Genomic DNA, 27,564 nt, shown 5'->3' on the forward strand with positions numbered 1-27,564 from the left:
AAAAGGGATGAATTATTCGTTAATGAATTTATAATTTTACCTATTCTTCTTCGTCCACATTCTTTCCCAAACCACCAGAGATAATCCGATTATTGTATTTTTATGTATTCTTACGGAGTTACGCAGTAGTCAAGCTCAAATTTTTAAGAGAGAAACGAGACCTTGACGGTGGAAGACCTCTTAATATCTATAAATAACTAGAGATAGTATTTTAATGATTTAATCGTAGTCTTTTCGTTCTATGCTATGAGTCCTTATGAAGAACGCACTCCAAGACATCAGAACTTGACATATTTGACAAATTATTCATATTAGAAGATCTAACATTTTTGAATTGCATGATATCTTGAAATGAAGAGCTAAAAAAGCAGCTAGGACTAATTGCCAAGGCTTTAATTTTTAAATAGTTTCATGGAATTGGCCTTGGGTTATTAAGTTGAACACCTTAGGGCGTAAGTAATAAAATGCAATAAGTGTATTGAAGCGGTCCCGTGGTACAGTCGTCAACTCTAGCGACTCAATTACATGCCCGTCATGGTTTTCAAGCCTTGAATAGAGACCGTCTCTCCATAGCAAGGATTGCCTATGTATCCGGCTGCGTGGTAATGAATTAAGTCTCGAAGTATAGGCCGGCATGTACGCGTAGGAAGTTACGCAAAATAGAAAATGTTGAAATAACAGTTTATGTAATTCATAAACTGTAAATGAGGACTATCCTTTGAAAGATTCTGACTATTTTGCCATATCACTCCCTAATACCTAAACGGCACAATGGTCTAGAAATGATTTAAAGCGTAACTTCAATGTCATAAATCCTCTTTGATCCCGGTACGATTACCGAAAAACTGCAAAAAGCAATTCATTAACAGATAAAATCAGTAAAACTGCTCCAAATCGTACCGAAAAATAGTACCGCGATAAGGCAAATTGTGCTGCGAAGTAATGACACGTGAAATACATTCTGCACCCACAACAAATTTAAAATTCAATACACACACACACACCTACACTCCCGGGCCAGATTATTCGGGGCCATTATTTTCATAAGTTTTACGATCGCATGACGAGTGTTTTTTTCTTCTTCTTTTTCGGGCAGGTTTCTCCTTACCGTCCAAAATCAAAAACTACTGCAGTGCACACAGTTTTCGCACCGCGATTATTTGCTTTCACCAACTCTGCACGATGGCGTACGGCGGCAGGGACAGGAAGGTAGTGCGGCTACGGCGGCGGCGGCGGCGGCAGTTGCTTAATTATTTTTAATTTCGTTACCTTCATTTACCGCAATCTCAAAGTGCAATCGTTTCCATTTTCCAACCCATCGAGTGCATTTTATGGAGGGGTGGTGGTGCCCTCTCCGCCTCCCCATGCCCCATCCCGACATGCCTGGTCGGCTTGGCTGGCAGTTGGCAGAGAGTGCCTGTTGGTGATGTATTACTGCTTTTTGGTTTATGTTGTGATTGGAGCAGTTCCACTGTTTGGCAACCTTCGATAACTTTAACCGACCCTGAGATAGGCGCATTGCCGCCACCCAAAAAACCCCCCCCCCCCCCCCAAAATGGACATTTAAAACCCTGGTGTACGGAAACACGACGCGATGCACTTTCACAAAACGGCATGATGATGGTGGTGTAAATGACCGATTTCTGGCACATGGACTGGTTCTGTTATCAAATGCGTCGCTTTATACATGTGTGTGTGTGTGTGTGTGTGTGTGTGTGTGTGTGTGTGTGTGTGTGTGTGTGTGTGTGTGTGTGTGTGTGTGTGTGTGTGTGTGTGTGTGTGTGTGTGTGTGTATGTGTGTCTGTGTGTGCACAGAGCACTCCCAGCCGTGTGCAGTTTCCGTGGGCTAAATACATAGAAATATATTATCACCCGCAGGGGTAAATGACAGAGCGTGGTGCAGAGAAAAGGCGATTAGCAAACACACATACGCTTCGTTGCTGCAGTTGTATAATTTGGCTTTAGCCATCAGAGAGCAATTATTATACGGGCGCGGCTTTGGAGGCACAGTCTGCACGGATCAGGCAAGGGAAAAAAAATAAGGAAAATTAAAATTAACTCAAAAAAAGGAAATTAATATTCAGAAACATGTTGCAACGAAAGTCTTCAAACTTTGTCCCTTCCCAATCATGTATTGTAAGTAATAACCCTGAAGCAACACTGCCCAAAATGCAGCATTGTATGCTCCTGGACAGAGGACCGAACAGAAAAAAGAGATTGTCATTCGCTTGTGCAATGGCTATAATTACTGGCAAATAAATCTAGAACAGAATTATCCTTCAGGCTACTGCAGGGCATTCAAAAATACGCATAAAACTTTACTTTATTATGCAGAATTGTTAAAATTCGCTGTTTTTCTCAAGGCGAATACACACAGTAATTCAGAAGAAACGAAGTATAATTGACAACCTTCTTCAAAATTCCCATGTTACAGAGGTCGTAAAAGGAAAGAAGACAATATTTTGGAAGAGTCAACCACTACTTGCATGCTGAAGAGCACTGCGAAAATAATATTTTTTATTGTTATCTTCAACAAGGTCTTCAAGCATTGAACAGGAAGGAACAGGTTACCTTAAGAAATTCGAAACTTAACAACCGTTTCAACCTGGTTACGATTGAGCGATTTACTGTGTGGCGCCTGTTACTGTGAGAAATTCAAACCCACCAACTGGCCCATGCCAAATCAACGCCGCGATTCAGTTTTAAAGATCTTTTATGAAAAGGCCTTCGTTTTTGCAACTTCACCTCACAAAGATTCGAGCAGGAGTGTCCACTATACGTGGTCGTTGGATGTCTTGAATGTCGAACACCGTGTGCAGGAGAACCACCCTGAGCGCCAGTTCCCACGATAGCCAACCGGTATTTCACATTCCACGCGCGGTGTCGCGTGTCATTAGAAGAATCGCTCTCTACAAACCCAAACTTTGTCAGGAATGGTACATTACAAAACAAAAAGCTGATAGCGGTTTTATTCAAGAACGATTTTGAGCTGCATTCATCCATTTATTTAATATCCAACCATGCTTAAGTTCCAGGAAATAAACGACGAAAGTTTTGACTCGTCATTTTTAAACAAAAGTTGATTTATATTGCAAGAAACACGATTATTATCTGTTCAAAACTCTTTTAAACAAAGAATACAGTAAAAATAATAGCAAATTCCTTCATTATTTTTCATTGCTAATTTATTCCTCATTATTCATTAATATTACAGCTATCCCGACAGTTTTAATATATTATAAAAGTACATAAAACCTACAACTCCAAAGAGAATCGCCGCTTGTGCATCCAAAAGCCGGAAGAAATATGTAATGTCTTCGCCATTGTCGCCAAACTGAGACGCACTCCCGGTTATATAGAGTCGCGTAAAGCTGACGCGTTGCCAAGGATTTTGTTGGGCCCCGTTAAGGATATGCCGCTTTGGAAGGGGTTTGGAAGTTGTTTACTTCTTACGTAGCAACAGCCGGGACATTTATACTTCCTGCTGCCATTTTATTGCCAGCGATTTAGTGCGTTTGTGCTCGTCAGTTTTCTCATCATTTTCCTTCATAAACTCCGTACTCCATCCAGTCATCGAATAAGTGTGGTAAAATTGGGATTTACTGCGTTATTAAAACGTAAATTTGCTAGCTAGAACGTACGCACGTACGGTTCCTTCCATCATGACGGAGGGTCCTTACAATAAATGTGCAATATGCTGAACGTTTCTAAAGATTTTACCTTTTGGTTTCGCATTCGAAGGACTCACTTAGCACTCAGTATTGCGATAGGCTCAAAAAAATCAGCCCGCTTAAATATAAACCCAAAGAGAAATTTGAGTCAAACTTCAAACAAATTCCAAACATTTTACTAGAAGGTTAAACAAATAATGGAATAAAACTATCAACCTGCGTCGCAAGCAGCAGCACGTTACTGTTCCACTTTTAATTCATTTCTTTGAACCCGTTGCCAACGTTTAAATAACTACACTTCATTTCTTTGGCAAATCTTTCAACCAACAAACAATTTCTTCACTCGCTACACTTACTGCAAAATAAGAATGTCTTGCCTCAAGGTTCCATTTTATTGCTGCCTCTGCAAACAAATGAACCTTTTGTTTGCATGGTCTGTGGACGGGTTATGAACACATGCCAAACTTATGATTCACTTCAAAAGTGTTACTTTTAAGTGATGGTTAATGGCAAAACTAGTTGAGTGCTATTTGAAATGCAAAAAATAGTACACAAGAAGGCAATAACTTCTAAAGTATAGTGTTTAAATAATAACATAATATAAAAAAATACATGTAAGACATATATACATTCATAAATAGATAAAAATATAAATATCAAACATAAAAAAGATGAAAATAAACGTATTTTAATAACTATAAAATTGATAAGCATCATAATCAAGTCAAAATGAGAATTATTGATAATAAAGACACCTCAAGTTAGACAACAAAAAAATAATAAACAGAAAAAACAACATCTAAACAAAATGGCAATTCGTGTTTGGCTCGAAACGCACCAGCTTCGATGCACCCAAAAGATTACCAAAATGTCCCAAAACAAAGCAAAACAAACGACGAAAGAAAACGACGACCAAGTGCATTGCATGTTTTGCGGGATATGTTGCTGAAGCATTATTAACAAAAAAAAAGTCAAACCCCTTTCCACCCCTCCAACGGCATCAAGTAAAACCAACCAAAAAAAAAAAACGGAAAGGGATGAAAGGTCATCACAATAAAGTAAAGATGCAGCGAAAGAGGAAACGGGATGAGAGGGGGTTGATTGATGGAAAATTGTTTCATTGTGTTGCATTTAATTGCGCTGCATTTGTTTGCTGTAGTGCTGCGGGGTCCAGACACACACACACACACACGCGCGCGCGCACAAATAAACACAAAATCCTGCCAACCAGCTCCAAAACGGAGCCCACCGTTGAGCCGTGCCAACCGATAGTGGTGATGGTCGCCGTGGGAGAACATTTCAACGGCCGTAAAATAAAACAAGAGTTTAAAGACGTGCGGGCTTCGATCAGCAATGGTCGGATTAAAAAGAAAAAAAGAAAGAAAAAAAAACGAATCGAACACATTTTTTGGACCAATTTCCTACGCAGCGTTACAGCGTCACGCAGCGGCGACGATGCGTACTTTCGTCCGTCCCCCGTCCCCCGTGGTTTGTCGCACCCGCCGAAGGCACTGATTGACTGTCAGAACATCCTTACCACTCGCGCACGGTGGGAAGTGAATACGCTCCCTCCCCGCAGTGAAGGGAAGGCAACAAATAAAAATAAAAATAAAAATAAAAAACCGCGAACAAGCTGACATTGTGTGTTTGGGGTTGCGCCGCATCATCACACACACACCCCACCCCAGAGTCAGTAGGAGAGGGGGTAGAAGGGTTTGGGGGTGAGTTGTGTCGTGATGTTTGAACGGATTTCGGCGGAACCGGCAACGACCGTTTTGTTGGTCACGGTGCAACAAAATAATGTGGTTAAAGAACCAGCCTGCATCAAACAGCTTTAAAGAGAGAGAAAGAGAGAGAGAGAGAGACAGCGAAAGTGTGGGAGATAATTTTCCGGTTGGAAAAACCAACGAACCGCAACAATAGGGGGATGGACCGGTCGCCGAACAGGCCACGTGAGGTGCCCAACCGGACACCGAATCACACATTGTACAGTTCAAAAAGACAAACACACACACCAACACAGGAAGCAAGCAGGATCAATGGGAAATGGGAGTCAGCAAAAAAAAAAAAAATGAACGCATCCCCAAGTTCGTTGCACTGTTTTCCTCATCCCATTTTTCACGGATCACCCTTGCCGCCGCTTCTGAACGGATTTAATAGACAACGCTCGGGGCATCATGTTTGCTCTTTTTGTGCTCTCAGTCCAACACGCGACCTCCAAAAGTTTGCCGGGTGGCGTGAATTTTGGCAAATGCATATTTTTTTCCACATTGTTTGGGAATCGGAGGGATGTTTGTGGGGTGGTGGAGGGGGGGGGGGGGGAGGTTGAGTTCAGCAGTCATTTCCTGCACGAGATAGAAATCATTTTAAAAAGCGCGAATGAAAACCGGTCTCGTTCTAGGAAGCGTCTCCCTCACCGTGTTGAGCGTAACTCTGGTACTTCACCTCACAGCAGCTTTATTGGTGATAAAAAAGACGAACATCAGCTGAAAGAAGTAATACATATTTGACTTCTTTTTTTTCGTTTATCAAATCAACCAAATCAAATTTGAGCCATTATCTATTGCCATCGGTTGCCAGCCGTTTTATTGATTGGACTAGGCGGCAGCAGTACGGGAATTGGTTCTGCAAATTTGGAATGTTTCCCCACCTATGGATTCTTATGTATGTGTTCTTTTTCGCCAAAAGCAGCTTCGTCATGATGATGTTTAGCTAAAATTAAACTTTTGCACATGAGCATTGCACGTACAACAGTTTTCAAAAGCTGCTGTGTACCCGCATGCGAGATTTGAACACACGACCTGCAGAATGTTAGCCGGAGGGCATAGCCATTGCACCATTTACAGTTCCGTTTGGTCTGCGATTGAAGCCTAGTTTTGTAGTTTAGAGCTATAAGCGGGATTGAAAATATACATATTCCAGTAGTAGTCATAGTCATAAAATTAACATAAATAGTAGTAGTAATGGTAGTAAAAGCATTAGTAGTAGTAGTAGCAGTGCATTTCTGAGATAATTATTAGCGTTATAAAGTGACAATTGAAATTTGGTAAACAATGGGTTCAATCATTTCGCTTTTCCTCGCTAGCTGAAACAATGTTTGGCTTTGCTGACTGTAGCATACTAGTTTATCCATTAGGAGCTGCAGGCCTCATACATTGTTTTCATATCAAGCACACATTTACATACAAAAACTCATACATTTCTGACGATTAAATAACAACGAAATTCGATATCAGGACAACGATGCTCGTTATTCAAATCAATCAAGTACACAAACTCGGTCCCATTTCAATAACATTCAGTTTTATAGGGTTTCTAGCTACCTCATCACCATAGCAACACAACTCCACACATATAGGAACAAAACAATAATTATAGGTTCAGCAAACTCGTCAGAAGGAATGGAAATTTTCGTTAATTTGTTCTGATTAATGAAAAAAAAATGTTTTAGAAATTTAAAACAACTTCAATCGTAATACAAACAACATTTTCAACATTTTCCTTCAAGGCTTCAGTGTTGTTATAAATTTGCTCTTTTGAATATGTATTGTCAATACATATGCCACTTGATTTGGCAAACAAATATTGTTATTTTTTTTTTCAAATAACTAGAGATGTATCTATTATATCAACTATATATAAGCTAAAACTAAGAATCTGTACATTGTACTTAGTTGTGTAATAGAGTAAGCATTATAAAACGTGTATACGTCATATAATAAAATTGACATAAATATAACAATTATCAATAAAAAGCTGACGCTGCATTAATTTCTTTGTGTAAAAAAGCGTCTTTAAAACTAAATGAGGGACAATAAAAAATAAAACGCTCCCTCTTTCTTAATTTGGCTCCCAAGAACCCACACCAAGACTGACTACCTGCTAGAAGCTGCCCAAGGCAAAACTTCTCAAGGGTAGAAGAGACGAAAGGTTAAGCCGTATATCGATCGCTTTCGATCGATCGGGAAAAGATTTATTGCCCCATAGTTGGACAACAAAGACAGCAACGACGTCGAAACGCGGAAAGGAACCCGGATTCTTGTTGTATTCCCAGAGAGCTAAAACCCACAGACATTCATCCTCCAGTAGCTTGATCATATTTATTGCTGCCGGAATGGGATGGTGAGATCTTTTATGACACTTTGTTCTGTAGCAAAGCTGCACAGCGGTGTTGTATACAATTGCGTGTATTGTTATAATCTCTGTTACAGAAACTATCGAATGCATCACGATCAAGCTAGTTCTGAGGTGATTTGAATCAATCTACTGTTACTTATTGTAACACATTTGTGACACGAAATCCGAATTACCAAGATATCCCAAATCGACTCATTTACTCATAGGCAGCAAACCCATCAATCCAAGGCATCTTGATCTCTCTCTCTCTCTCTCTCTCTCTCTCTCTCTCTCTCTCTCTCTCTCTCTCTCTCTCTCTCTCTCTCTCTCGCGATTCAGACGACCACTACCTTCAAATGGTACCATACCACCACTTCGAGGTTCGTGTTTGACTGCAGTTTATCAGAGCCAAGTACCATTCAGACTATTCCTAAAATAAAAACCACTTGCTAGTCGCCCGACTTCTTGCCCCACTGATGAATCATTGCCGAATCATCATCGCCAAACCTTCGACCCAGACGCTGGCGACTAAAGTACTCCATAGCTAGGCGGCATGGCAGGTCATTGGCAAACGCACGCCATCTCCATTCACAAACCCATGCCCGTCTCTCCCACAGCAAAACAGACGACCATGACACCAATTTGGGATTTCTTTCACCTTCTTTCCGCTCCGTTCCTAAAGTTCGGCAGTACTGGAGCCTGCCGGTAACCTCGATTTGTGGGCAACAGGTCTTGCACCCGGAATCTCGCAGCCTCGTACGGGAAGGAAAGAAAAAGCGATAGACAAACGTCCGGTGTGCTATCGTCGTATCCCCACATTTACAGTGTTTCCATTTGCTTCGTCGCCATTGCCTGACCTAGAAGCGAGCTTTCCACCAGGCTGTCCTTATTGTCCCGTTTCGCTCCGCTCGAGGGGTTTTTTTTTGGGCACGAAACCTGGCACTACCATGGAGGGAGCTCGGCAGTAGAGCTGTGGTGCAACATGCAAAGCATAAGAGGAAAAACGCTCAGACTTCGCGCTGCAGCCGAAGCGTTAGCTTCCTCTCACCGTTTGTGTGCCGTGGATGAATGAGAAAAAGGCTCCCACACACTATTTCGTTGTCACCCCGTGGCCCTATTATCACCGGATTCCTCGTCCCGAAATGCACCCAAACTCATCGAGAATCATCGTCGTCTTCCGTCGTCGTCGTCGTCGTCCTTCTTTACGGTCAGAAATTTACTTTCGTCCGATTCAGCGTTTTGTGGCGGCACTCCTCATTTTATCGTTCTTTTCTCGGATTCGCCCCACCGGCTGCGCATTCGGAGGGAAAAGCGACGACGCTTCCAAGCTACGAACCGACCGAACAGTGCCCGATGGAACTGTACAGCGGCGAGGGGAACCAAATCCAATGCCACACAGCACACGTCACACGCCCCAGTAGAAAAAGCATTGGACCTTGGGCATACGACACGACGACGATGGTTTTAACCTTGGTGAAAGCAAACCCGTCTACGTTTCGAACCGAAAAGCTCGCCAACTTACTCCCTCATTCATTTCTAGCCCGGTCACCGTGTCTAGGGCACAGCACCGTTTCACAGACATAGGAGAAAGAGCGCCCGAACTTTGGCACATGGTACGAACCAAGCGAGCCTGGACAACAACACGGTCCAGGTTTGTTGGGGCCAAAAAACTAGAGTAAAAGCTTGGCGATTCTCTTTAAGCTTTTGCACAGTCCCGTTTTGTATTGGTTTCAAGCTGCTTCCGTAGCCTCGTGGAGCGCTCCAGCATTACGGTATGCCCTCTTTCAGCTACCTCGTTCCTGCAGGCCTAAGGGAATAAGGGAATAACTCATTGGAACTCTGTGAGGTAACAAAAGAGAGCAAAATGCAACTATTCCATTGCTGGGTCCGTAGTCAGTAGCAAACAAAAATAGGGAATGTAAGGAAGAGTTTCGAGGCACAACAAGTAGTTGCAACAAGTCGTACACATCGGCGCACTCCTACTACCTCCATTCGTCGTATCTCCCGGACGACTTCAACTGTGTCTAGGTTCTATCACCACCACCATCCCACCACATCATCCACCACCAGCTCGCTTAGAAACGGTGCACATTCCTTCACATTTGGACTTCAATTATGCATGGTGGGCAGGGTAGAGAGTTGTGCTCTATCACACCGCAACCGGAGATCCGTACCTCCGACTGGCTCTTCCGGCCAGCCCTATGCAGTCTGTCGTCTGCATGTATATCGGTGTGTGTGTGTGTAGCTGACTGACTGCAAAAATCCGACCAACTACAGCCCAGAGTGCTGACCTGCTTCAACAACACACACAGCAGCGAGACAAAACCAATCGACCAGTGAAGAACTCGAACAGGGCGCAAACGTACCCCCTTTTAGAGCTAGAGGCTCAGGCAAGTAACTACCACCACACACAGTGCTACAAGCGCGCAACCGGTTTGTGGCAGAGCTGGGAAGGGCGGCTACACGCGGAGGTTATCGTTTCTTATTCTTTCGCTCAGCTCAGCTTTATCTCGTTGCACAGACAAGAGCACACACTCGTAATGGTGAGTGGAAGCGAACTTGTTTAATAACAATATGCACTTCTACAGGCGCACAACGTACAGAGAGCAGAGCCCGAGCGATATGGACAAGTTTGCACAGATAAATCCGCATTGCTATTGCACAGCACGGTGTACACGCTTCTGCGGTACCGGTTTCTGGACGGATTTACCAGAGACCTTTATATTTTTACATGATTCGTTACAGTAAGAGGCACAGATAGGGACAGATTCGTGGAAGGATAAAAACAGAGCGACGGTGTTTCGGCGTTGTTACTAGCTGGTGGGTTGCTTTATTAACGAACCAATTCCAATTATGCGCATTCTTCTGGGAACGTACGTCAATGTAGCAGATGATCTCGTCTGCGGAAACGAAAAGGTCGGCGACAACTCAAAGCTCAAAAAACTATCTTCGAAAGGATCATAATTAATTCTTTTAATGCATATTCCAACCCAAAACAGACGACCAGACGACGAGATGGTTTATTATACTATAATCCTTTCTTTGCCTTATATTCGCCACAGCACCGTAATATCAATTAACACAGAAACAAAACCTTATTGCCCGACGGCATGCATTCCGTCCTCTTCTTGTAGCAATCATGTGCGCCTCAGGAGAGAAGGACATCCTGCGTACAAGTACTATTTATTTCACTGCATTGGTTTTTGTTTTTTGTTTTGATGCAAAAAGGAATCATTAAATAAATGCTAAATGCTTGCCAATGGAGCTCTCTGCAGCGCTTTTTAATTAATGAAACGTGATGCTGGCACAGACTTGTACTCTCCGGTTGCGCCCCACACAATCATCATCATTATGCATCGGGCATTATTGCCCCACACGGAGGAGATGAGCAAGCTTATCGACCCGAACAAAACCAAAAAATGCATCTTTTCACTCCTGTGGGTGAGTGTGTTATAAATTTGTTAATGGTTTTATGATTGGAACATGAAACGTTAGACACTTTACAGAGATAACAACCCGCAAGGGGGGAACATGCCTTAACTTTGAATTTTGGGGCGAAATTGAAGACAACGCTCTTTCCCAGGAATTTGTATCATATATCCAGGTTTTAGGTACATGCGAAAAGCTAAGACTCAAAAATCTGACGTGAAAGTGATGCAAAACTCCGCCTCTATAGATAGGCAAAGCTGTGCCATTATTCAAGCGAACGTGAAGTTTGGCATGCTGTTGTATCTATTCTATCGTATCCCTGCCCTGTCCTTGTCCTCCTGACCTAGCTGCCCGCTATACAATGCATGCTCCTCTTCAAACGCATCCGAAGTCTCATCATTAGCGAGCATGAAGTTGTTATTTCTTGCTTCCCGTGCAGCCAGCCACCAGGGACGGGTACATCATCGCCGCACGTATACCATATCTCAGACTCGCGAAGGAAAACCAGTATTTCGATTTTGTTCTGTCCTTTGGGGCGGTGCGCACCACACACGCCGCGCTCACCGAAGGAAAAAGAAAGAGCCGAGCGCAGAACACTTTTTTCCGAATTTTCCCACGGGAGTGATTTTCGCTGCATAAGAGGCTGTGCCGCGAGTCTCACCCCTTTGCTTCTCGTCCTCTCGGGTACGATCCGCTCATATTCCAATCACCGGGTACGCGCGGGCTGAGCAACGAACGCGAACATCAAAAGCGAAGCAGCGTTCTGACATAAACAAGAAACCATCTGTGCGATGAACCTCGGCGTTTGGGGAAGCGAACGTGCAACTGTGTTCCCAGGCCGTGACCATGACGGCTTCCAGGCCATGATGATTTTTTTCTTTCTCTTTGCATTCTATTTCCAAACTCTCACAAGATACGAATTCTTCTCGACAGTCGAAGAGATCTCACGATCACGGATCGATCGCAAGCGTGAGAGGATCTCGCCAAGATGACAACCGTACGACGATGGGAGACACATCGATTCCGTTTTTTTTTCATATGCATATGAAAACACGATTTGTAACGATTATTTACGCTTAATCAAAACAATATGCTGTTGCCCTTGGCTTCTCATCGCCGTACCCCTTCATTGTTGCTTGTGTTATGTGAACATCTCTCAGGATCGTAAAATGGGCATGCTCCAGAGCAAAAACCACAAAACCAAATACCCCCGATTGTAGCCAGTGTTTGCGAATTTTTAAACCATTCTTCAAACGAAATGAACTCCGTATGGAACACATTTGGAACCGATCCAAACCCCGGCAGCGCATTGCGAGCATGTTTATGACCGTGTAGAAGATGTTTGGCTTTACTATTTTGAAGGTTGATTAGGTTGAAGGTTATGCGCAGGGACAAAGACAACACAGCGGAACAGCCCGACCCGAATGCGACGACGAGAGCAGCAAATGACCGCATGAATGATTGATCGAGTGGGGAGACGGTAGCTGCAAACGAACGAACTGCGGAATAAGATGTGTGTTCGAAAGTTGGTAGTATTTGCTTTCAATTGCTTTCTCTTGGTGGAGGGGTGGCAAAGAAGAAAACAAAAAACACCCACCATGTAACCAAAAGAGAAATTGCGCTGAGGATTATAATCGATACAGCGCAAAATTGGCGCCCCACCATTCACGCAACCGTTCGTGATTAACGTGTTGAGCGCACGTGAACGATTAACGATAGCTAATATCACTGATAAAGCATACGCGATCAACGATTAGGCCTTAGTGAGCGCGTTTTGTCAAAGCGCGATGACGTCAGTTGGACGCTTGATGACAATTGTTTCGTGTTTGAAACGGCCAACGAAACAAAACAGGGAATAAAAGGGATAACACAGTCCAACTGGCAATGAATGTTTAACGCACGATATGCACAACCAAACTTTGTATTTTGTGTCATTGCTGGGAATCAACCATACATTAATACAGCTGATGATCATTGGAAATAATGGTCGTACCTTGAATTGCTAAATTAATAGTCTGTGAAATTGCTCTTTTGAAATCTATTACGTGTTTTTCCGCGTACCCTGTTGCTGCTAAACTGCGCAATTCGTGCAATAGCCGTGCTTTGCTCAAGCCAAGTAACTACCCCGAGATGTAGTGTTATTGCTGCGAAATATTATTATACCATCACAATTCCTGGGTAGCAACAATTTGCATCTTCCTATCATCGACAAAGCTCTGCACAATACCAAGAAATGACTCCATTTGCTTAGCTGTTTATCCACTATCATTCCTGCTTTGCGATCTTGCTGGAATGCAGAACAAGTTCAATCCATTTACTTTTGCCAATAAATAACATAATTTGCTTTTTGCTGGAAAAAATAATCAATTTTACAATTGCAATCAATGGAGCATGGACTATCCCAACTCATTTTCAACGAGCGCTATCAGAGGCTCTTTGACAAATGTATCAAACCATCAGGAGTTTATTCTTGCCCTGGAATTCTCGGATTCTCCACTGGACTCGAAACGAAATCCAAACAGAACGATACTGATAAATTAATAAATTAGCCTATAGAGTTCAATCAAACCAATCATTGGAGCATTACAGGGTTTTCCAAGTCACTTTCAAATGGTAAACATTGGTTTTCACTGCGAGCAAGAAGTTATTCCACATCACTCTGATGTTTCATTTTTGTCACTTGTCATTTTTAATTTCTTCACCATGATTTTCAACACTTCAACGGTCTGCTGCCATCGTTTTTTCACTAGGATTTGAAGCCGGATCTCATTACCCGTTGACAAGTGAAGTGTTGAAAATCATACTCAAAAAATTAAAAATTATTATGATGCAAATGAAATATCAGAGTGATGTGAAATAACTTCTTTCACGCGATGAAAAACAATGTTTACATTCGAAAGGGACTTGGAAAACCACGTATATTCATTTGAATCGATAGATAATTCAGCCTAAATGACTTAAAAAGTGAGACTTAGGACATCGAAAAACTCGTACAAAAACTGGTAACCTTTTCTAAACAATTTGTTTAAAAAGCAGAATAATTGGATCCAATGCCCAAATAATTGGTTATACAATGAAATATAATCACAGTAAAGAGCTATGTAATTGCAATGTACAGGATTTTCCAAGTCAGTTTCGAATGTTAACATTGTTATACACCGCCTTCAAGATGTTTTTCAACAGCTGTCAAATGGTGTATTTGTTTCAAAATGAATATTCAGTTTTTACACACGATTTTCAACACGTCACAAAGCACTGTCAAACTCAATCCAGCATGAGATGTGTTTAAAATCATGCTGAAGAAATTACAAATTATGATGATGCAAATGAAATATTAGATTGATGTGGATTCACATCTTTCTCGTGGTGAACAACAACGATTACATTCGAAACTAATTTGGAAAACCCTGCAATGCTCGTCATGTGCGATTTTGCTCGTTAAAAGAGGAATTTACAGATCATAAAACGCAGCGAAAACTCATTAAGAATGGATACTCGTCATATGAGACTATTACACTGTATCCTACAAAAAACACACTGATGGATTAAAGATGTAATCTCACTTGATAACAGTCATGTGAATTATCATCTAAGACTGTTACCTTCATTTGTTCGACATCAAAACGTGTATCAATCTATCATCCAAAACTATGTTAACAAACTACATCCAAACACTCACCTGCCAAACAGAGGATGCCAGAGCGGTGAGGACAGATCCGTCGTATCGTCGAGCCCGTTCGTGGTGCTGCCGACCTCCGCCAGATCGTCCGTATTCAGCAACCGTCTCTGCATGGCGGCCGGATCGAGCAGATGCAGACCGGGCTTCACCTTTAGCTTGGGTTGCTGATGCATACCACCGCCCGCACCACTTCCACCGCCGCCTGACTGCATTAAATGATGCTGCTGCTGTTGCTGCTGGAGGAAGTTGTGCTGCTGTTGCTGCTGCTGCTGCTGCTGCTGCTGTAGGAACATTTGTTGCTGTAGCTGTTCGTGCTGTTGCGCAGTGTACAGATCCATCCCCGGGATGGCCATCAGATTGGCCAGCTTGCTGGAAGCACTACTGTTCGCACCACCATTGCCCCCGCCGGCATGCTTGTGCAGCTGCTGCTGCTGCTGCTTGTCCGGCTGCAGCAAGTTCATCAGCGATTTGCACGTTACCCTTGGTTTTTGCTCTTCCTGGTGATGGTGGTGCATCTGTTGCTGGAGGAGCTGTTGCTGCTGATGCTGCTGTTGTAGCTGAAGCTGATGCTGCTGCTGCTGTTGCTGCTGCTGGTGATGATGATGATGTTGCTGCTGCTGGTGCTGCTGCTGGTGGAGCTGCTCTTTCTGGAGCTTCCGGGCGAGCTGTTGCTGCTGCTCGTGGAACTCTTGGAAGTTGGTGGGAAGATTGAAGAACGAATTGGCCGCCGCCGAGCCGAACATACCGGCCGCACCCATACTGCTTTGGTGCTGGAGCTGCTGCTGCTGCTGCTGATGGTGTTGCTGCTGTTGCAGTTTCGCCTTCTGCAATGCGGTAAGCTGTTGCCGGTGCGAGCTTCCCGAGTGCTGCTGCCGTCCACCGGACGCTGCCGCCGCGGCAGCCGCCTGGTTCATAAGGTTGGCCATATTTTTAAACCCACTCGGACTGAACGATTGATGCTGCTGCTGCTGCTGCTGGAGCTGTTGCGCATGGTGTTGCTGCTGCTGCAGCAACGCTTGGGCGGATGTTCGCGAACTAGCGCCAGCCGCGCCAGCTGCACCGTACCGACTGCTGCTGCTGCTGCTGCTGTTGCCGCTACCACCACCACTGCCACTTCCGTGCGTCATCGTGGGCGGCGTCATGAACTGAGGTATCGCGAGGGGGTTGATCATACCGGCCGCTGCGGCAGCGGCAGCCGCCGCCGCAGCCGCCTTCTTCTGCTGGCTCTGGAACATGTTGGCGGCGGCCGTTACTGCCGCCACCGAGCGCTGCTGCTCGAGCGTTTTCGGCCCAAGGACGGGTTTGCGGTCGACGTGGGCGGCAGCCGCAGCGGCGGCCGCTGCCGCCGCTGCCTTCTTCTGGGCCGCCGCTTCCTGCTGCTTGCGCTGCTGCAGGTTCGCCGTCGTCATCGCTTCCTGCAGCATGGCCAGCTCGAGCTGCCGCTTGTACTCGAGCGGGCTGGTCGCCGTGGCGGGCGGCAACCCGCAAAAGTCCTGAAACCGCGGGCCCATAAACGGTAGCATGTCGGCCAGCGCGTTTGCGCCGGTGCCGGCGGCGCCCGCCGCTCCACCAACGGCGGCAGCTGCCGCCGCCGCCACCGTGGCGGCGGACGCCGAGGCCGGCAGGTTCATCATCGCCTTCAGCAGGTCCGGCGCGAACTGTCCCATCTGGCCGAGGTAGGGCAGCCAGAGCATCTGGTTGAAGGCGGCCGTCGTTGCCGCGTCAATGTCCCCGGCCAGCCCGGAAGCGAGCAGCGAGCTCATCATCGGGTTCTGTTTCGCCGCCTGCGCCGTCAGCGTTTGCTTCAGCGTCTCGAGCGGGCTGGGCGGTGTCGGGGTGGCGGCCGCGGCGTGCGCCTTCTTGCCGACGGCCGCCATCGATGGCACGGGCGTAGTGGGGGGCGGCGTAGCGACCGCTGCTGCTGCTGCTGCCGCCGCCGTCGCATCGAGCGTCGTCTTCGATTTGAGCTTCACCAGCTCTTCCTGCGTCTGCAGGATCGTTTCGAGCTGCTGCAGCGAGATCACCAGTATGTCCGGATCCTGCAGTATGTTGGGAAAGGCGAACGCTTCCGGCAGCCGCAGCTCGGGCCGCGTCGTTAGCAGCAGGGGGATTTCGCGGGCCGGTGACGCCAGCACCGCGTTCAGCCGATCCTTTGGCACGAGCAGCGGGTCCGGCACCTTCCAGGCCGGATTGCCCACGAGCAGGCGGAGCTGGGTGAGCGGGTCCGGATCGTTGCCGGAGGTGAGCATCTCCACCAGGCGGGCCGAGTCGTTGAGATTCGCGTAGGCGGCTGCCGCTGCAGCCGCCGCCGCACTCTGCTGGCTGGAGGGTGTCACTGAGGCGGTGGCGGCCCCGCTACTTCCACCGGCCGCCATCGCGTTGATCAGCGAGGCGGCACTCACGCCCGCACTGGACGTCGTGACAGCCGGCACCGTCTTACCAGCACCACCGGTTGGCCTTTGCTGCTGCTGCTGCTGCTGCTGTTCGGGGTCCGTTTTGATGCGTTTCGCTTTCGGTTCGCTCGTGTCGTCGGCGGCACTGGCACTGCCACCGCCACCGCTGGACGATGAGAGCCGCTTCGCCTCCTCCGAGCAGCTGACCGTCGGGCTGGCCGACTTGCGACACTTGCCCAGATCGAGCGGCTCCTTCTGCTGCACCGTGCCGCCCGTTTTGGAGGTCGTCGTCGTTGCTACCGCGGCGCTACCGCTCGTACTGGTGGCCACCGTGCTCGTCGTCGTCGTCGCCGAAACGCCCACCCCGTCAGCAGCGGCGGGCCGGCCGCCACCTTTCGCGACGGCCGCCACTGCTGCGGCCGCCTGCGACATCAGCGCCTCGATCACGCTCGACGTCGTCGAGCTGCTGCTCGAGCTGGACGCGGAGATGGATTTCGGCTGCAGGAACAGATCCGGCGACGGGGGTACCGCGGGCAGCCCGCTCGGCTGCGGCGACTGTATCGCATCGGAGCTGTGCGACACGGGCCGGGGCGAGGGCGACAGGCTGCGCTTGCGGCAGCTCAGATCCTTCGGCAGCTCCTCCTGGCACGAGTCGGGCGATATCACGATCGGCGCCTCGGCCGGCAGCTCCTTCGCCGAGGTGCTCACCGAGGCCGATGATTCACTGTTACCACCACCACTGTCGCCGCCACTTCGGTCACCGTCGGCAGCTTCCTTCCCGGCGGCCTTGCTTGCCTCCGCCGCCGCCGCACTTGCAAAGTAGGAACTCGCGTGCTCGCTCGCCTCCGTCAGATCCTTTATCGTGATGGACAGCTCGTCCTCCAGCGTGGTCGTGGAGGAGGACGCCGCCGACGAGGTGGTGGTGGTGGTGGACGCCGTCGTCGTGGCACTTCCGCCACCCCCCATTGTCACTGTGCTGGACTGTTGCTGCTGCTGCGTCATCGCACCGGACGCTGCTACCGTCTGCTCGGGTGCGAACGGGTTCGGCAGCAGATCGTCATCCACGCCGCCATCACTACCACCGCCGCTAGCACTGCCACCCCCAACACCACCGCCTACCCCACCGCCGAACAGGTCGCCGGTGAGGCCCTCGATTTCGCCCGCCTCATTGAACGACAAACACTTCGGCGAGGTGCTGAGCGATTCGCCCAGCCGCGAAATGATGTCCGCGACCGGTTCCGGCTCCAGCAGCACGTCGTCCTCGTCGTCGTCGTTGTAGTCGTCCGCGATCGTGTAGATCGGGTTGGCGGTGGTCGGCTTCGTGGCGGTGGCTGAGGAGCCGCCCCCGGTGGCGTCCGCGCGGCGCTGTTGCTCCACCAGCGAGTCGAGCAGTTCGGCGGCCCCGGTCATCGTAGTGTCGCCGCAGCTGGCCGCCGCCGCATGCAGCAGCTCGTCCGCCGCCGACCCGCTGTGTGCCGGTCCTCCCCGCACTGCTGCTCCTCCTGTTGCACCTGCTGCTTCAGCTCCCACTACTCCTCCACCTCCACTACTGCTAGCTGCCTGCAGCTCGTCGATGCCTTCGATCAGGTCGCCAAACTCCGCACTCAGATGATGCAGCTGTTGTTGTTGTTGTTGTTGTTGATGATGATGATGATGATGATGGTGCAAATGGTTGTGTTCTTGTTGCTGATGGTGTTGCTGCTGCTGCTGCTGCTGCTGTTGCTCCAGAAGATCCGAGTTCTGCTGCTGCAGCGCGTGCTTCGGATCGTCATCGTCGAGCTCACTATCACTACTGATGGTGATGTGCGGTGGATGATGCACTTCCGCGTTGCTCTCGATGCAAGTCGATTTCGTCTTGCCCGCGTCACTGCCGCCTGCCGCCGCCAGCGTCCCTGGAACGGAAGGGGTAGTGGTGGTAGAGCCCGTCGACGCGGATGCCGTCGTAGTGGTGGTTGTTCTTGCGAGCGTCGTCGTACCTGTAGTACCGTCCGGGCCGATGACGATGGCGTCCATCGTCGTCGTCGTCGTTGTCGTGGTAGTGGCAGCATCGTCGTCGTCGTTACTCCGGGTTCGGGTTCCTTTCGCCGTGTGTCCTTGCGATGCTGGTGTTGGTGTTAGCTGCTTCTCCTGCCGCTGCTGCTGCTCGAGAACGCACACTTCGTCGTCGTCTATCTCGACGACGGTGGTGGAGGAGCGGTCGGGTGGCACCGCTGGTGCATCGGCTGCAGCGGCTGCCGCTGCAGCCGCCGCCGCCACCGCCGCCGCTATCGCAGCGGCCAGCGCACTACCACCATCATCGTCCGGGTGGCTGTCGTGCTCGTGCGGTCGTCCTTCCCCAGCATCCTTGGGGCCGGCACCAACACAAGCACCGTGTGCGTCGTCGTCGTCGTCGTCGTCGGGCGGTACCAGCTCGATGATCTCGTCCGAACCTTGCGACGGTCTTGCCGACGAATCGAAGCGAAGCGCATGATGCAGGTGCATATTGTGATGGTGGTGGTGGTGATGGTGGTGATGGTCCACGCCGAAGCTAGACCGACCGCCTTCCACGCCGAGCAGTTGCACATCGTCGTCGTCGTCGTCGTCAACGATGTGTTGGTGCTGGTGCTGCTGCTGCTGCTCCTGATGATGATGATGGTGATGATGATTCAGCCCAAGTTCATCCAGTGCAAGCAGACCCGCCGCGGCCGTGCCCCCATCGTCGTCGTCGTCCTCGTCGTCCACGCTCAGCACCAGGCTGCCGAGTGGCGGCGGTCCACCGTCGTTGGACGCCTGCGCACCAGCGTCACTGCACCGATGCTGCTGCTGCTGCTGCACCGGGATGACGCTTGTTGGTATCTGTGACTCGATGCTCGTTCGGCGGGCCTTCATCTCCGACGACTTCTTCGCGAGCGCAATCGGCCACTCCCGATCGGCGGTCCGTGCCAGCGCTGCCAGCGTGGACCCATGCACGTCGTCGTCGTCGTCGTCGTGCACTTCGTAGTCATCGAGCGTGGCTACCAACTGGGCACCCTTGCCGCCCGCTCCACAATCGTCCTCGTCGTCGTCCAGCTCGAGCAGCTCCAGCTTGTGGGACAGCTCGGACTGCCGCCGTTTATGGCTATTGCTTGTGTTCTCGACCGTCTCGACTCCTGCTCCGCCATTGCACTTGCTGGTGGCGTCGTGGTGGCTCGGGCTGCCACCAATACTACTACCGAGGGCGTTACTGCTACCGTTACTAGCGTTACTACTATTATTGTTACTACTACTGTTATTATTATTACTATTGCTACCGCTGTCTCCCAGCAACAGCCGCGGGCAGAAGCCGGTTCCACCGTCCTCTTCCTCCGCCTTCACGTCCACCACCATCGCGTCGGTGGTGGTGGTGGTGGTGCCGCCATTCGGTACCGCGCTCGGTTCGCTAAAACTACTGATATTGGTGTGGTGACTGGCGGCCACCAGCTCGCTGCGCCGGCTGGCCTGCAGCTTCTCCTGCAGCTCTTGGAGCTGCCGGCGCTGCTGCTCGTGATAGTTCCGGATCAGCTCCGCTATCGTTTCCTCCCGCTCGCGCTCCTCGGCGGCGGCGGCAGCTGCAGCCGCCGCCGCCGCTTCCTCGTCCGCCCGTCGTATCCGCTCGTGGTCGTGGTACACTTCCGCCGGCTGGTCCGCGTTCGGGGAGGTGGCCACCCGCTGCTCCTGCTTCACGCCGACGCTGAACGTCACCTTGCGCTGGCCGGTCGCCACCAGCCGGCCGATCGTGCCGCTGCAGCTCGTACCGCTCGTGCGACTGTCGCGGCCACCGTCCGACGTGCCCTCCGACACGTGGCGCCGCTTCTTCTTCTTGCTCTTCTTATGCTTGCGATGGTGGTGGTGGTGGTGGTGGTGGTGCCTGCTGTGTCCGGATTTCGTCGCAAGTTTGTACTTTGGTGACGCGGAGACGGAAGCGGACCCGGACACGCTGGACGCCCGTCCGCCGCAGCAGCTGTCGATCGCTGCCGCACGGTCCTCCTCCTCCTCCTGCTCCTCCTCCTCTTCGTGTTCCTCCCCATCGCTGCGAGGTGGCAGCAGGGAGAACGTGACGGACGTGGTCGGGTCGGTGCGCGGTATCGCCCGCCAGCTGCCCGCCGGCCCGGTCCGGGTCAATCGTATACGGTTGCGCTTGTCGTAGTCCTCGCACCGGACCTCCACGATGCGCGTGTCCTCCTGCTTCACGAACAGAAAGATTGGATTTACCCTAGGAACTGTGGTGGTGGTGGTGGTGGTGGACAGGGTGGAAGTGTTGACGCCGCTTCCCGCCGCCCCGGTGCACGGTACGCTGGGGGAACGCTCGAGGGCACCGACAAGGTGGGCCGCCGATGCGGCCGAAGCGGGTCTGCCCGTCTCGCTGCCGTTCGACAGGGCCGACGTGGTACGGAGCGGTGCCGTTGGTCGCCTCGGCACCGTCAGCGCGGGGATGGCACGTTTTTTCGCCGCTCCCGGCACCGGTCCAGCGGCCGCCGGTTTGTTCGCCTGCTTGGCCGGCTGCTTCGGCTTCGGCTTGGGGCGGACGCGCGCATTGAAGAAGATTTCCGGCAGGCAGAGCGTATCGATGATGCGATCGGTGAACTGTCTCCGCCGGTTCGACTTCCGGTGCTCTTTTGGCTCGAGCGGAAGCGGCAGCGGATCGTCCCGGTAGCCGGTCCGTTTGGGGGCCGTATGTTGCTGCGGTGCTCGCGGCGTGGGCGTTTGAACCGGTGTCCCCTCTACGCCCTGCTCCTGCTTCACTACAACCGGCGCTGCTGTTGCCGCTTCCGGTTCGCTTCCCGTCTCCATCTTGATGTTGGACGGACTGTGGGTCGCAGTTTCACCCGACGACGGCAGGGCTGTCGCATCGTGCGGTGACCCACACCCATCACCGCCGCCTCCGGGCGACGTCCGGCGGCGCAGTATTAGCTTCGTGTCCTTCGACTCGCTGCACTCCCCTGCAACAACCACGTGCGCAACATAGTGCCGTCCCTGTTGTTGCTGCTGCTGTTGTTCCGCGTGACGTTGCACCGGTGTCGCACCGTCCGGCGTTGTGTCGGCCGGCCGCTCGCCCCACCCGCCCGAGCCGGTCGTCGTATCGAGCGAGGGCGTTTCGAACCCGGAGTCACGGTCCGCGTTCGATTCCGCACCCAGCCCGACGGCCAGCTCACAGTGGAACGGTTCCTCTGCCGCCGCCGCCGCCGCACACGCATCGCCGTCCCCGGACTTGCCGGCGGGTGTTGTCGCCTCTGTCGTCGTCGTCGTCGTCGTGTTGACTATGTTGTTGTTGTGATTGATGCACTTCTCGCCGGGCGATTTGGGTCGCCCGCCACCGACTAGCGGTATGAGATCAGGAAGGGTGGTGGCCCCCGCACCGCCATTGCTGATGAGGGTGCCTCCCGGGGGCGAACCAGCGGCCTCCGGGTGTTGTTGTGGTGGGGGGGCTGCTGGCGACCCGCAACCGTCGGATGTGCCGCCGTTGAATCCGAGCGATCGCCATTGCGGTGCACTAACCTCGGCACTCATAGCCGCGACCGGTGACCATTGCCCGTGTTTCCCGCGATACTAAGCTTCCTCCACATGGGTCAGAAAGAGAAGGGTGGAGTGAGAGGGTGAAGGACACAGCAGGAAGTGAGAGGAAGGATGCACAATACGCACAACAGTAAAGCAACAACAACAACAACAATAAAACGCACTATTGCTTCTCTCTCTCTCTCACACACACAAACACACACTCCCACAGATAGGGAACACACACACACTTTGGCGCGCCTACGCACACTGCGATGACGGTGCTGCTGCTGCACACGCACACACCCTTAGCGGCCGTAGCGCACGCACACACGCAGTGAGGGATGTTTGCAGAATGAACGAGAGCATCGCAATTCAATTTTCGTTTTCGCTTAACTTTACCATCATATTTCCATGCACAATTTCACTTCACTCTTGACTTTTGCTGGACACTTTGCTGGATTTGGATTTTCGCACACATTCACATTTTCAATCGCCCTTTTTTGATTATTCCTTTACGCTCACCGAGCTTTACGAGTCGAGAGACACACACAGCGGGCCACTGGCCACTCCTCCTGGCCTGAGGGGTGTGTATGTGTGGTTTTTTTTTTGTATGTATTGTTGCACAAACTTTTCTTTCCTTCCGAGAATTCCGGACTTTTCCTTTTTTTCACACACGACGCACGAAAAACACAACCCCAAACACAGGCAACACACAAAAATTGCTCCGTACAGAGAGCACACACCACACACAACCAGAAACAAAAAAACAAACTCCCAAGAAAAGCTCAGGATTTTTAATCACTCATTTTTCTTCCCGCTTCTGCTGCTGCTGTGCTGGTTGCTGCTTCTCGCTCTTTTTCGCTGCGCTCCCAGTGACGGCACTTTTCACGAAATCGATCGAATAGCTGCCCTCCCCCTTTTCTTGTCTTGCTGCTTACTTCGCTCCTTGGTTGCAGGGACACCGCTCCTGCACACTGTTGGCCTTTTGCTCGGTTCGTAGCAACACGGCACACCAAAAAAAACACACAATCGCAATCTTCAGGTAAAAGCGGTCACACTTTGGCACAGCCGCCACAGACACTTGACGGCACGTCAAATTTTCAGACCGTACGTACGATGTTTTGATTTTTCACCTCTACACGACGAAAGCGAATTCCGTGTCACTTGAACACCACACAAATCATTGAAAATGCCTCCTTGCAAGAGAGAGAGAGAGAGAGAGCGACAGCAACCGAGAGCGAGCTGTCAAAATCGTGTATTTCGATTTTTTTCTTCTCAGTGCTCACTACACACACACACTGCTGTACACGCGCGATCACACCAATACACTGGCGCGCGGTATGCAGGGCTTCTCTCGCTACTTTTTCCCACTCTCTCTGCTCAGCCGAAATCTCTCACTCGCTCTCACGGCTCCTCGAGGCGCTCGCACCGTGCATCCGACAGCAGTGGCAACGCGCGTGGAAGAATGTTGGGGGTTCTGTGACAACAGCAGCACGCACGAGAATGGTGCAAGTGCTAGATTGATTTTGAACGTCGCGGAATGTGATGGCAATACTATAAAAAACCAATGCCACACGCACTACACACCCTCTAAATTCACACACACACAATCGCGCGTTATGATGGCGATGGTAATCAATCACTTTACAAACCACTGCTGCTATTCACCCGACTACAGCTGGATGCTTCTTTACTGCACTTTCAGTACGCACACTTTTAAACGTGTTTTCTTGGAAGAATATCTTTGCTTTTGAAAGTAACCTAAAATAAAAAAAAATGGAATGGCATAAGCGACATATTAAAACCCCCTCTTATACTGCACTGAACTGGAGCCAAAACTCGTGCCCCGGACGCACCGGAAACCGAATCGTGCTGTGCAGCGGCGAAACACACGCGCCTGCCAGCCCCCTCTAGTTGTCGGTTCGGCAATTCCGGCACCAATGGCTGGCCTGGGGTCATTAAAACGGGAACCACAGGCAGTATGAATTATTGCCTCATTAGAACGCGCCCCTGGTAGTGGACAATGGGGACGCGTGAAGCGCGAGAACGAAGCAGACACACGAAACATAATTCATACCGGCGTATTCATAAAGTTTTATGTGCTTTTAAAAGGACGGCCATTTTGGCGACCAATGCCTTTTTTCATCACAAGCGTGGGGTGGTGCTGAGTAAAATAGGCGTACAATTAGCACTGTTTTAATTAATGATAAAGTAGGAAATTTAAAGTGGAATATGATGATTCACTGGTGTTAAACTTTGTTTTGATATGACATAAATGTCAAAACATGCTGATTTTACAATCGAGCTATCCAGAATGTGCTAGAATTTAATACACTATACTTCACTATCAGCTACGATTGCTTAGTATTTGCTACTAGAACACACTTCATTTTTCACTATGCCAGGTGGTCACAAATCGTGTCACAGAAAAAAGAGAAACAACAACAACAACAACAATGTACTACCGTAGTACAAACGTATTGCCATGAAAACGGTGTGCACTAATCATTGATTACTACTACCCGCACGCTTGACACACAAATACTTTCGTCTCACTCATACTACGCTACTTTTTTCTTCTCCCTCTCTCATCTCACCATGACAGTAGTGTAGGTACACACGTAGTAGGCTTATTTAGATGTGTGAGTGTTGTTTCTTTTTTGTTGTTTTGCTTTTTTTTCACTCTCTTCTTTAGCCACCGTATTCGCTCTAAGCTTCTCTATTGCTGCTGTGCGCACACTCTCTCTCGTTCCTATTGGTTTTGCGTGCACACTCACACACAGGCACACGTGCGCTCGCGCGCTCGTTAATTCGCTCGTATGCTCCATCGAATGCACTATCGTAGAAATCGTTCTACATCACCAAACAAATCGTTAGCCCCGACACCATATTACCCGTTTTAGTGAAACGGGGCCACAGCAATATTCCAGCATCAGAATGAATGGATTGGTGTTTTCATTCTTTAATTAACTCCTATTAGATCACCCGAATGCAGTTTTTACATAAAAAATACACATACGTGCTTCTCGTACTCTTCAAAAATTTTCACACAAATATTTAATATAAAATCTTAAATATTATATTTTAATGAACTTTCAATTCACCTCTATTCAAACTTTAATTTTTACCACCGTTCTTATCGTAACCGTATTGTTGTTTTGCTCACATACGAAAACGCACACACGCGCACTTTGTCGTCTTCTTCTTTTTTCTTCTTCTTCTTTGCGTCGCTGCCTATGTGTAGTGCAGCTCACCTTCCGTCAGGTTGCTGCGATGCGACCACGCGGGATTTCAAATTTGAAATGTTGTGGTTGGTTTTTCTGTGAACAGCGCAGGGGGTTCACGTTTTCCGCCTCGCTCACGATTTGCAGGGTTTATGTGCGATGGTTTTTGTCGTAGTTGACGAGCCGGTGAAAATGGTTCGCCGCTCTGATTTGGGAGAGGGTGAGAAAAATGTAAACGGTACAGGATTGTGTTGATAAAAGCACATACATTTATGTGATGATGTTCATTTACATTATTATCAATGTGAAGGCTAAAATGTTCTACATAACGGAAATTGTGAAGAAAATATAAATTAATTCCAATCAAATAAATTACAGCACACATTCCACATCATTCAATCAACAGAGGCCACCCCTGCATTTGAGAGCGAATCGAATTCTCTCACGATGCTAAAAGAGACGCAACTCACCTCGATTGTGATGTGACAGAGTAGGATAGCCATACTTTTATCTCGTGTATAGCGGCACAATAAGTATGTGTATGTGTAGCAAACGTACGAACAAATCTGCATCGCACGCACATTTTTGTGGTAGAATAATGTGTTAGTGAGAGATAGAGAGAGAGAGATCAACTACGATCGGGAGAGAGATAGAGAGCACTTTTTTTCCAGTGTATTCTCGCAATTGCACCAAGTTCCAGTGAAACCAAAATTAAAATTGCGTGTCTTATGTTCACAGCAAATCCACCGATGGATTGATGACTTAATTATTGCTGTAAATCATTTGCTAAAAGTACAATTTTATTTAAACTTCATTGCGTAGTTTTGAGTTTGTTAGATACATTATTTTGTTTACATTTTTAATTTTAATTGTTCGTTGTATTTTATTTTGCTTTCATTCAAAATAATTATAATATAAATATTAGTTATAATTTATGGATATGTGTAAATATAATGAACAAAAAATTGTTAATTAAGGGTTTCTTTATTATAATTAATATCATTATACAATAGTTTTTACCTTACTTTATTCGAAAATTTTAATGAAACAAAAATACTAGTTTTACAAGGCGTAAACCGTTAATAATAATTAATTAGTACAGAAACAAATAAGCTTAAATTATTTTTCCAATGGTTGCATAGGAAAACAAAGCTCTTATGTTTTTATCTGTTTTGTAATGCTCAGTTTTGTCCAATTTAATATGTTTTTTAAGGCTCGGTTTTTGTGTGTCCGCTTCAATGCTTTTTTTTTGCGAAAAAACATCGCTTCTTGGTATGAAAGTGTTTTTTTATCACTTTATATGTATTCTTAAATTTATTCATTCCATACTTTGTTTTTTTTTCATACACCTACTTTTATGTAAATGTCCTTGTTTTACACAATTTCTGCAATTTGAATTCTAACTAATTCGATTTTGTTTATCATTTGCATCACCCACCACCCGGTCCAATGTTTTCCGTCCCTTTTTTTGTACAACCAGTCCTTCTGTTACAGTTCTCTTCTCTTTTTTTGTTGTTGCTGTGCTGTATGTGTGTTTCGGCTTTACTACTTACACCTAC

The 27,564-nt window shown here is 48.5% G+C and overlaps 1 protein-coding gene across 4 annotated transcripts in view; it reads right to left on the reverse strand.

Moving 5' to 3' along the window:
* The window catches only part of LOC121600406, a 44,902-nt gene extending 18,828 nt beyond the window's left edge, over nt 1-26,074 (reverse strand). Inside the window, exons 1-2 of one of the 4 annotated variants that reach the window (XM_041928955.1) lie at nt 26,036-26,074; nt 14,896-24,542 (exon numbers count right to left, since the gene is read on the reverse strand). In XM_041928955.1, coding sequence (XP_041784889.1) covers nt 14,896-22,793 — 7,898 coding nt within the window. In that variant the 5' untranslated portion in view covers nt 22,794-24,542; nt 26,036-26,074. Of the gene's footprint in view, nt 1-14,895; nt 24,543-25,885 lie in introns of all 4 variants that reach the window. The other 3 variants (XM_041928953.1, XM_041928954.1, XM_041928952.1) reach the window with 3 other exon arrangements.
* Nucleotides 26,075-27,564: the final 1,490 nt, after the last annotated feature.

The sequence above is a fragment of the Anopheles merus genome, chromosome 3L, assembly GCF_017562075.2.
Source record: "Anopheles merus strain MAF chromosome 3L, AmerM5.1, whole genome shotgun sequence".
NCBI lineage: Eukaryota > Metazoa > Arthropoda > Insecta > Diptera > Culicidae > Anopheles > Anopheles merus.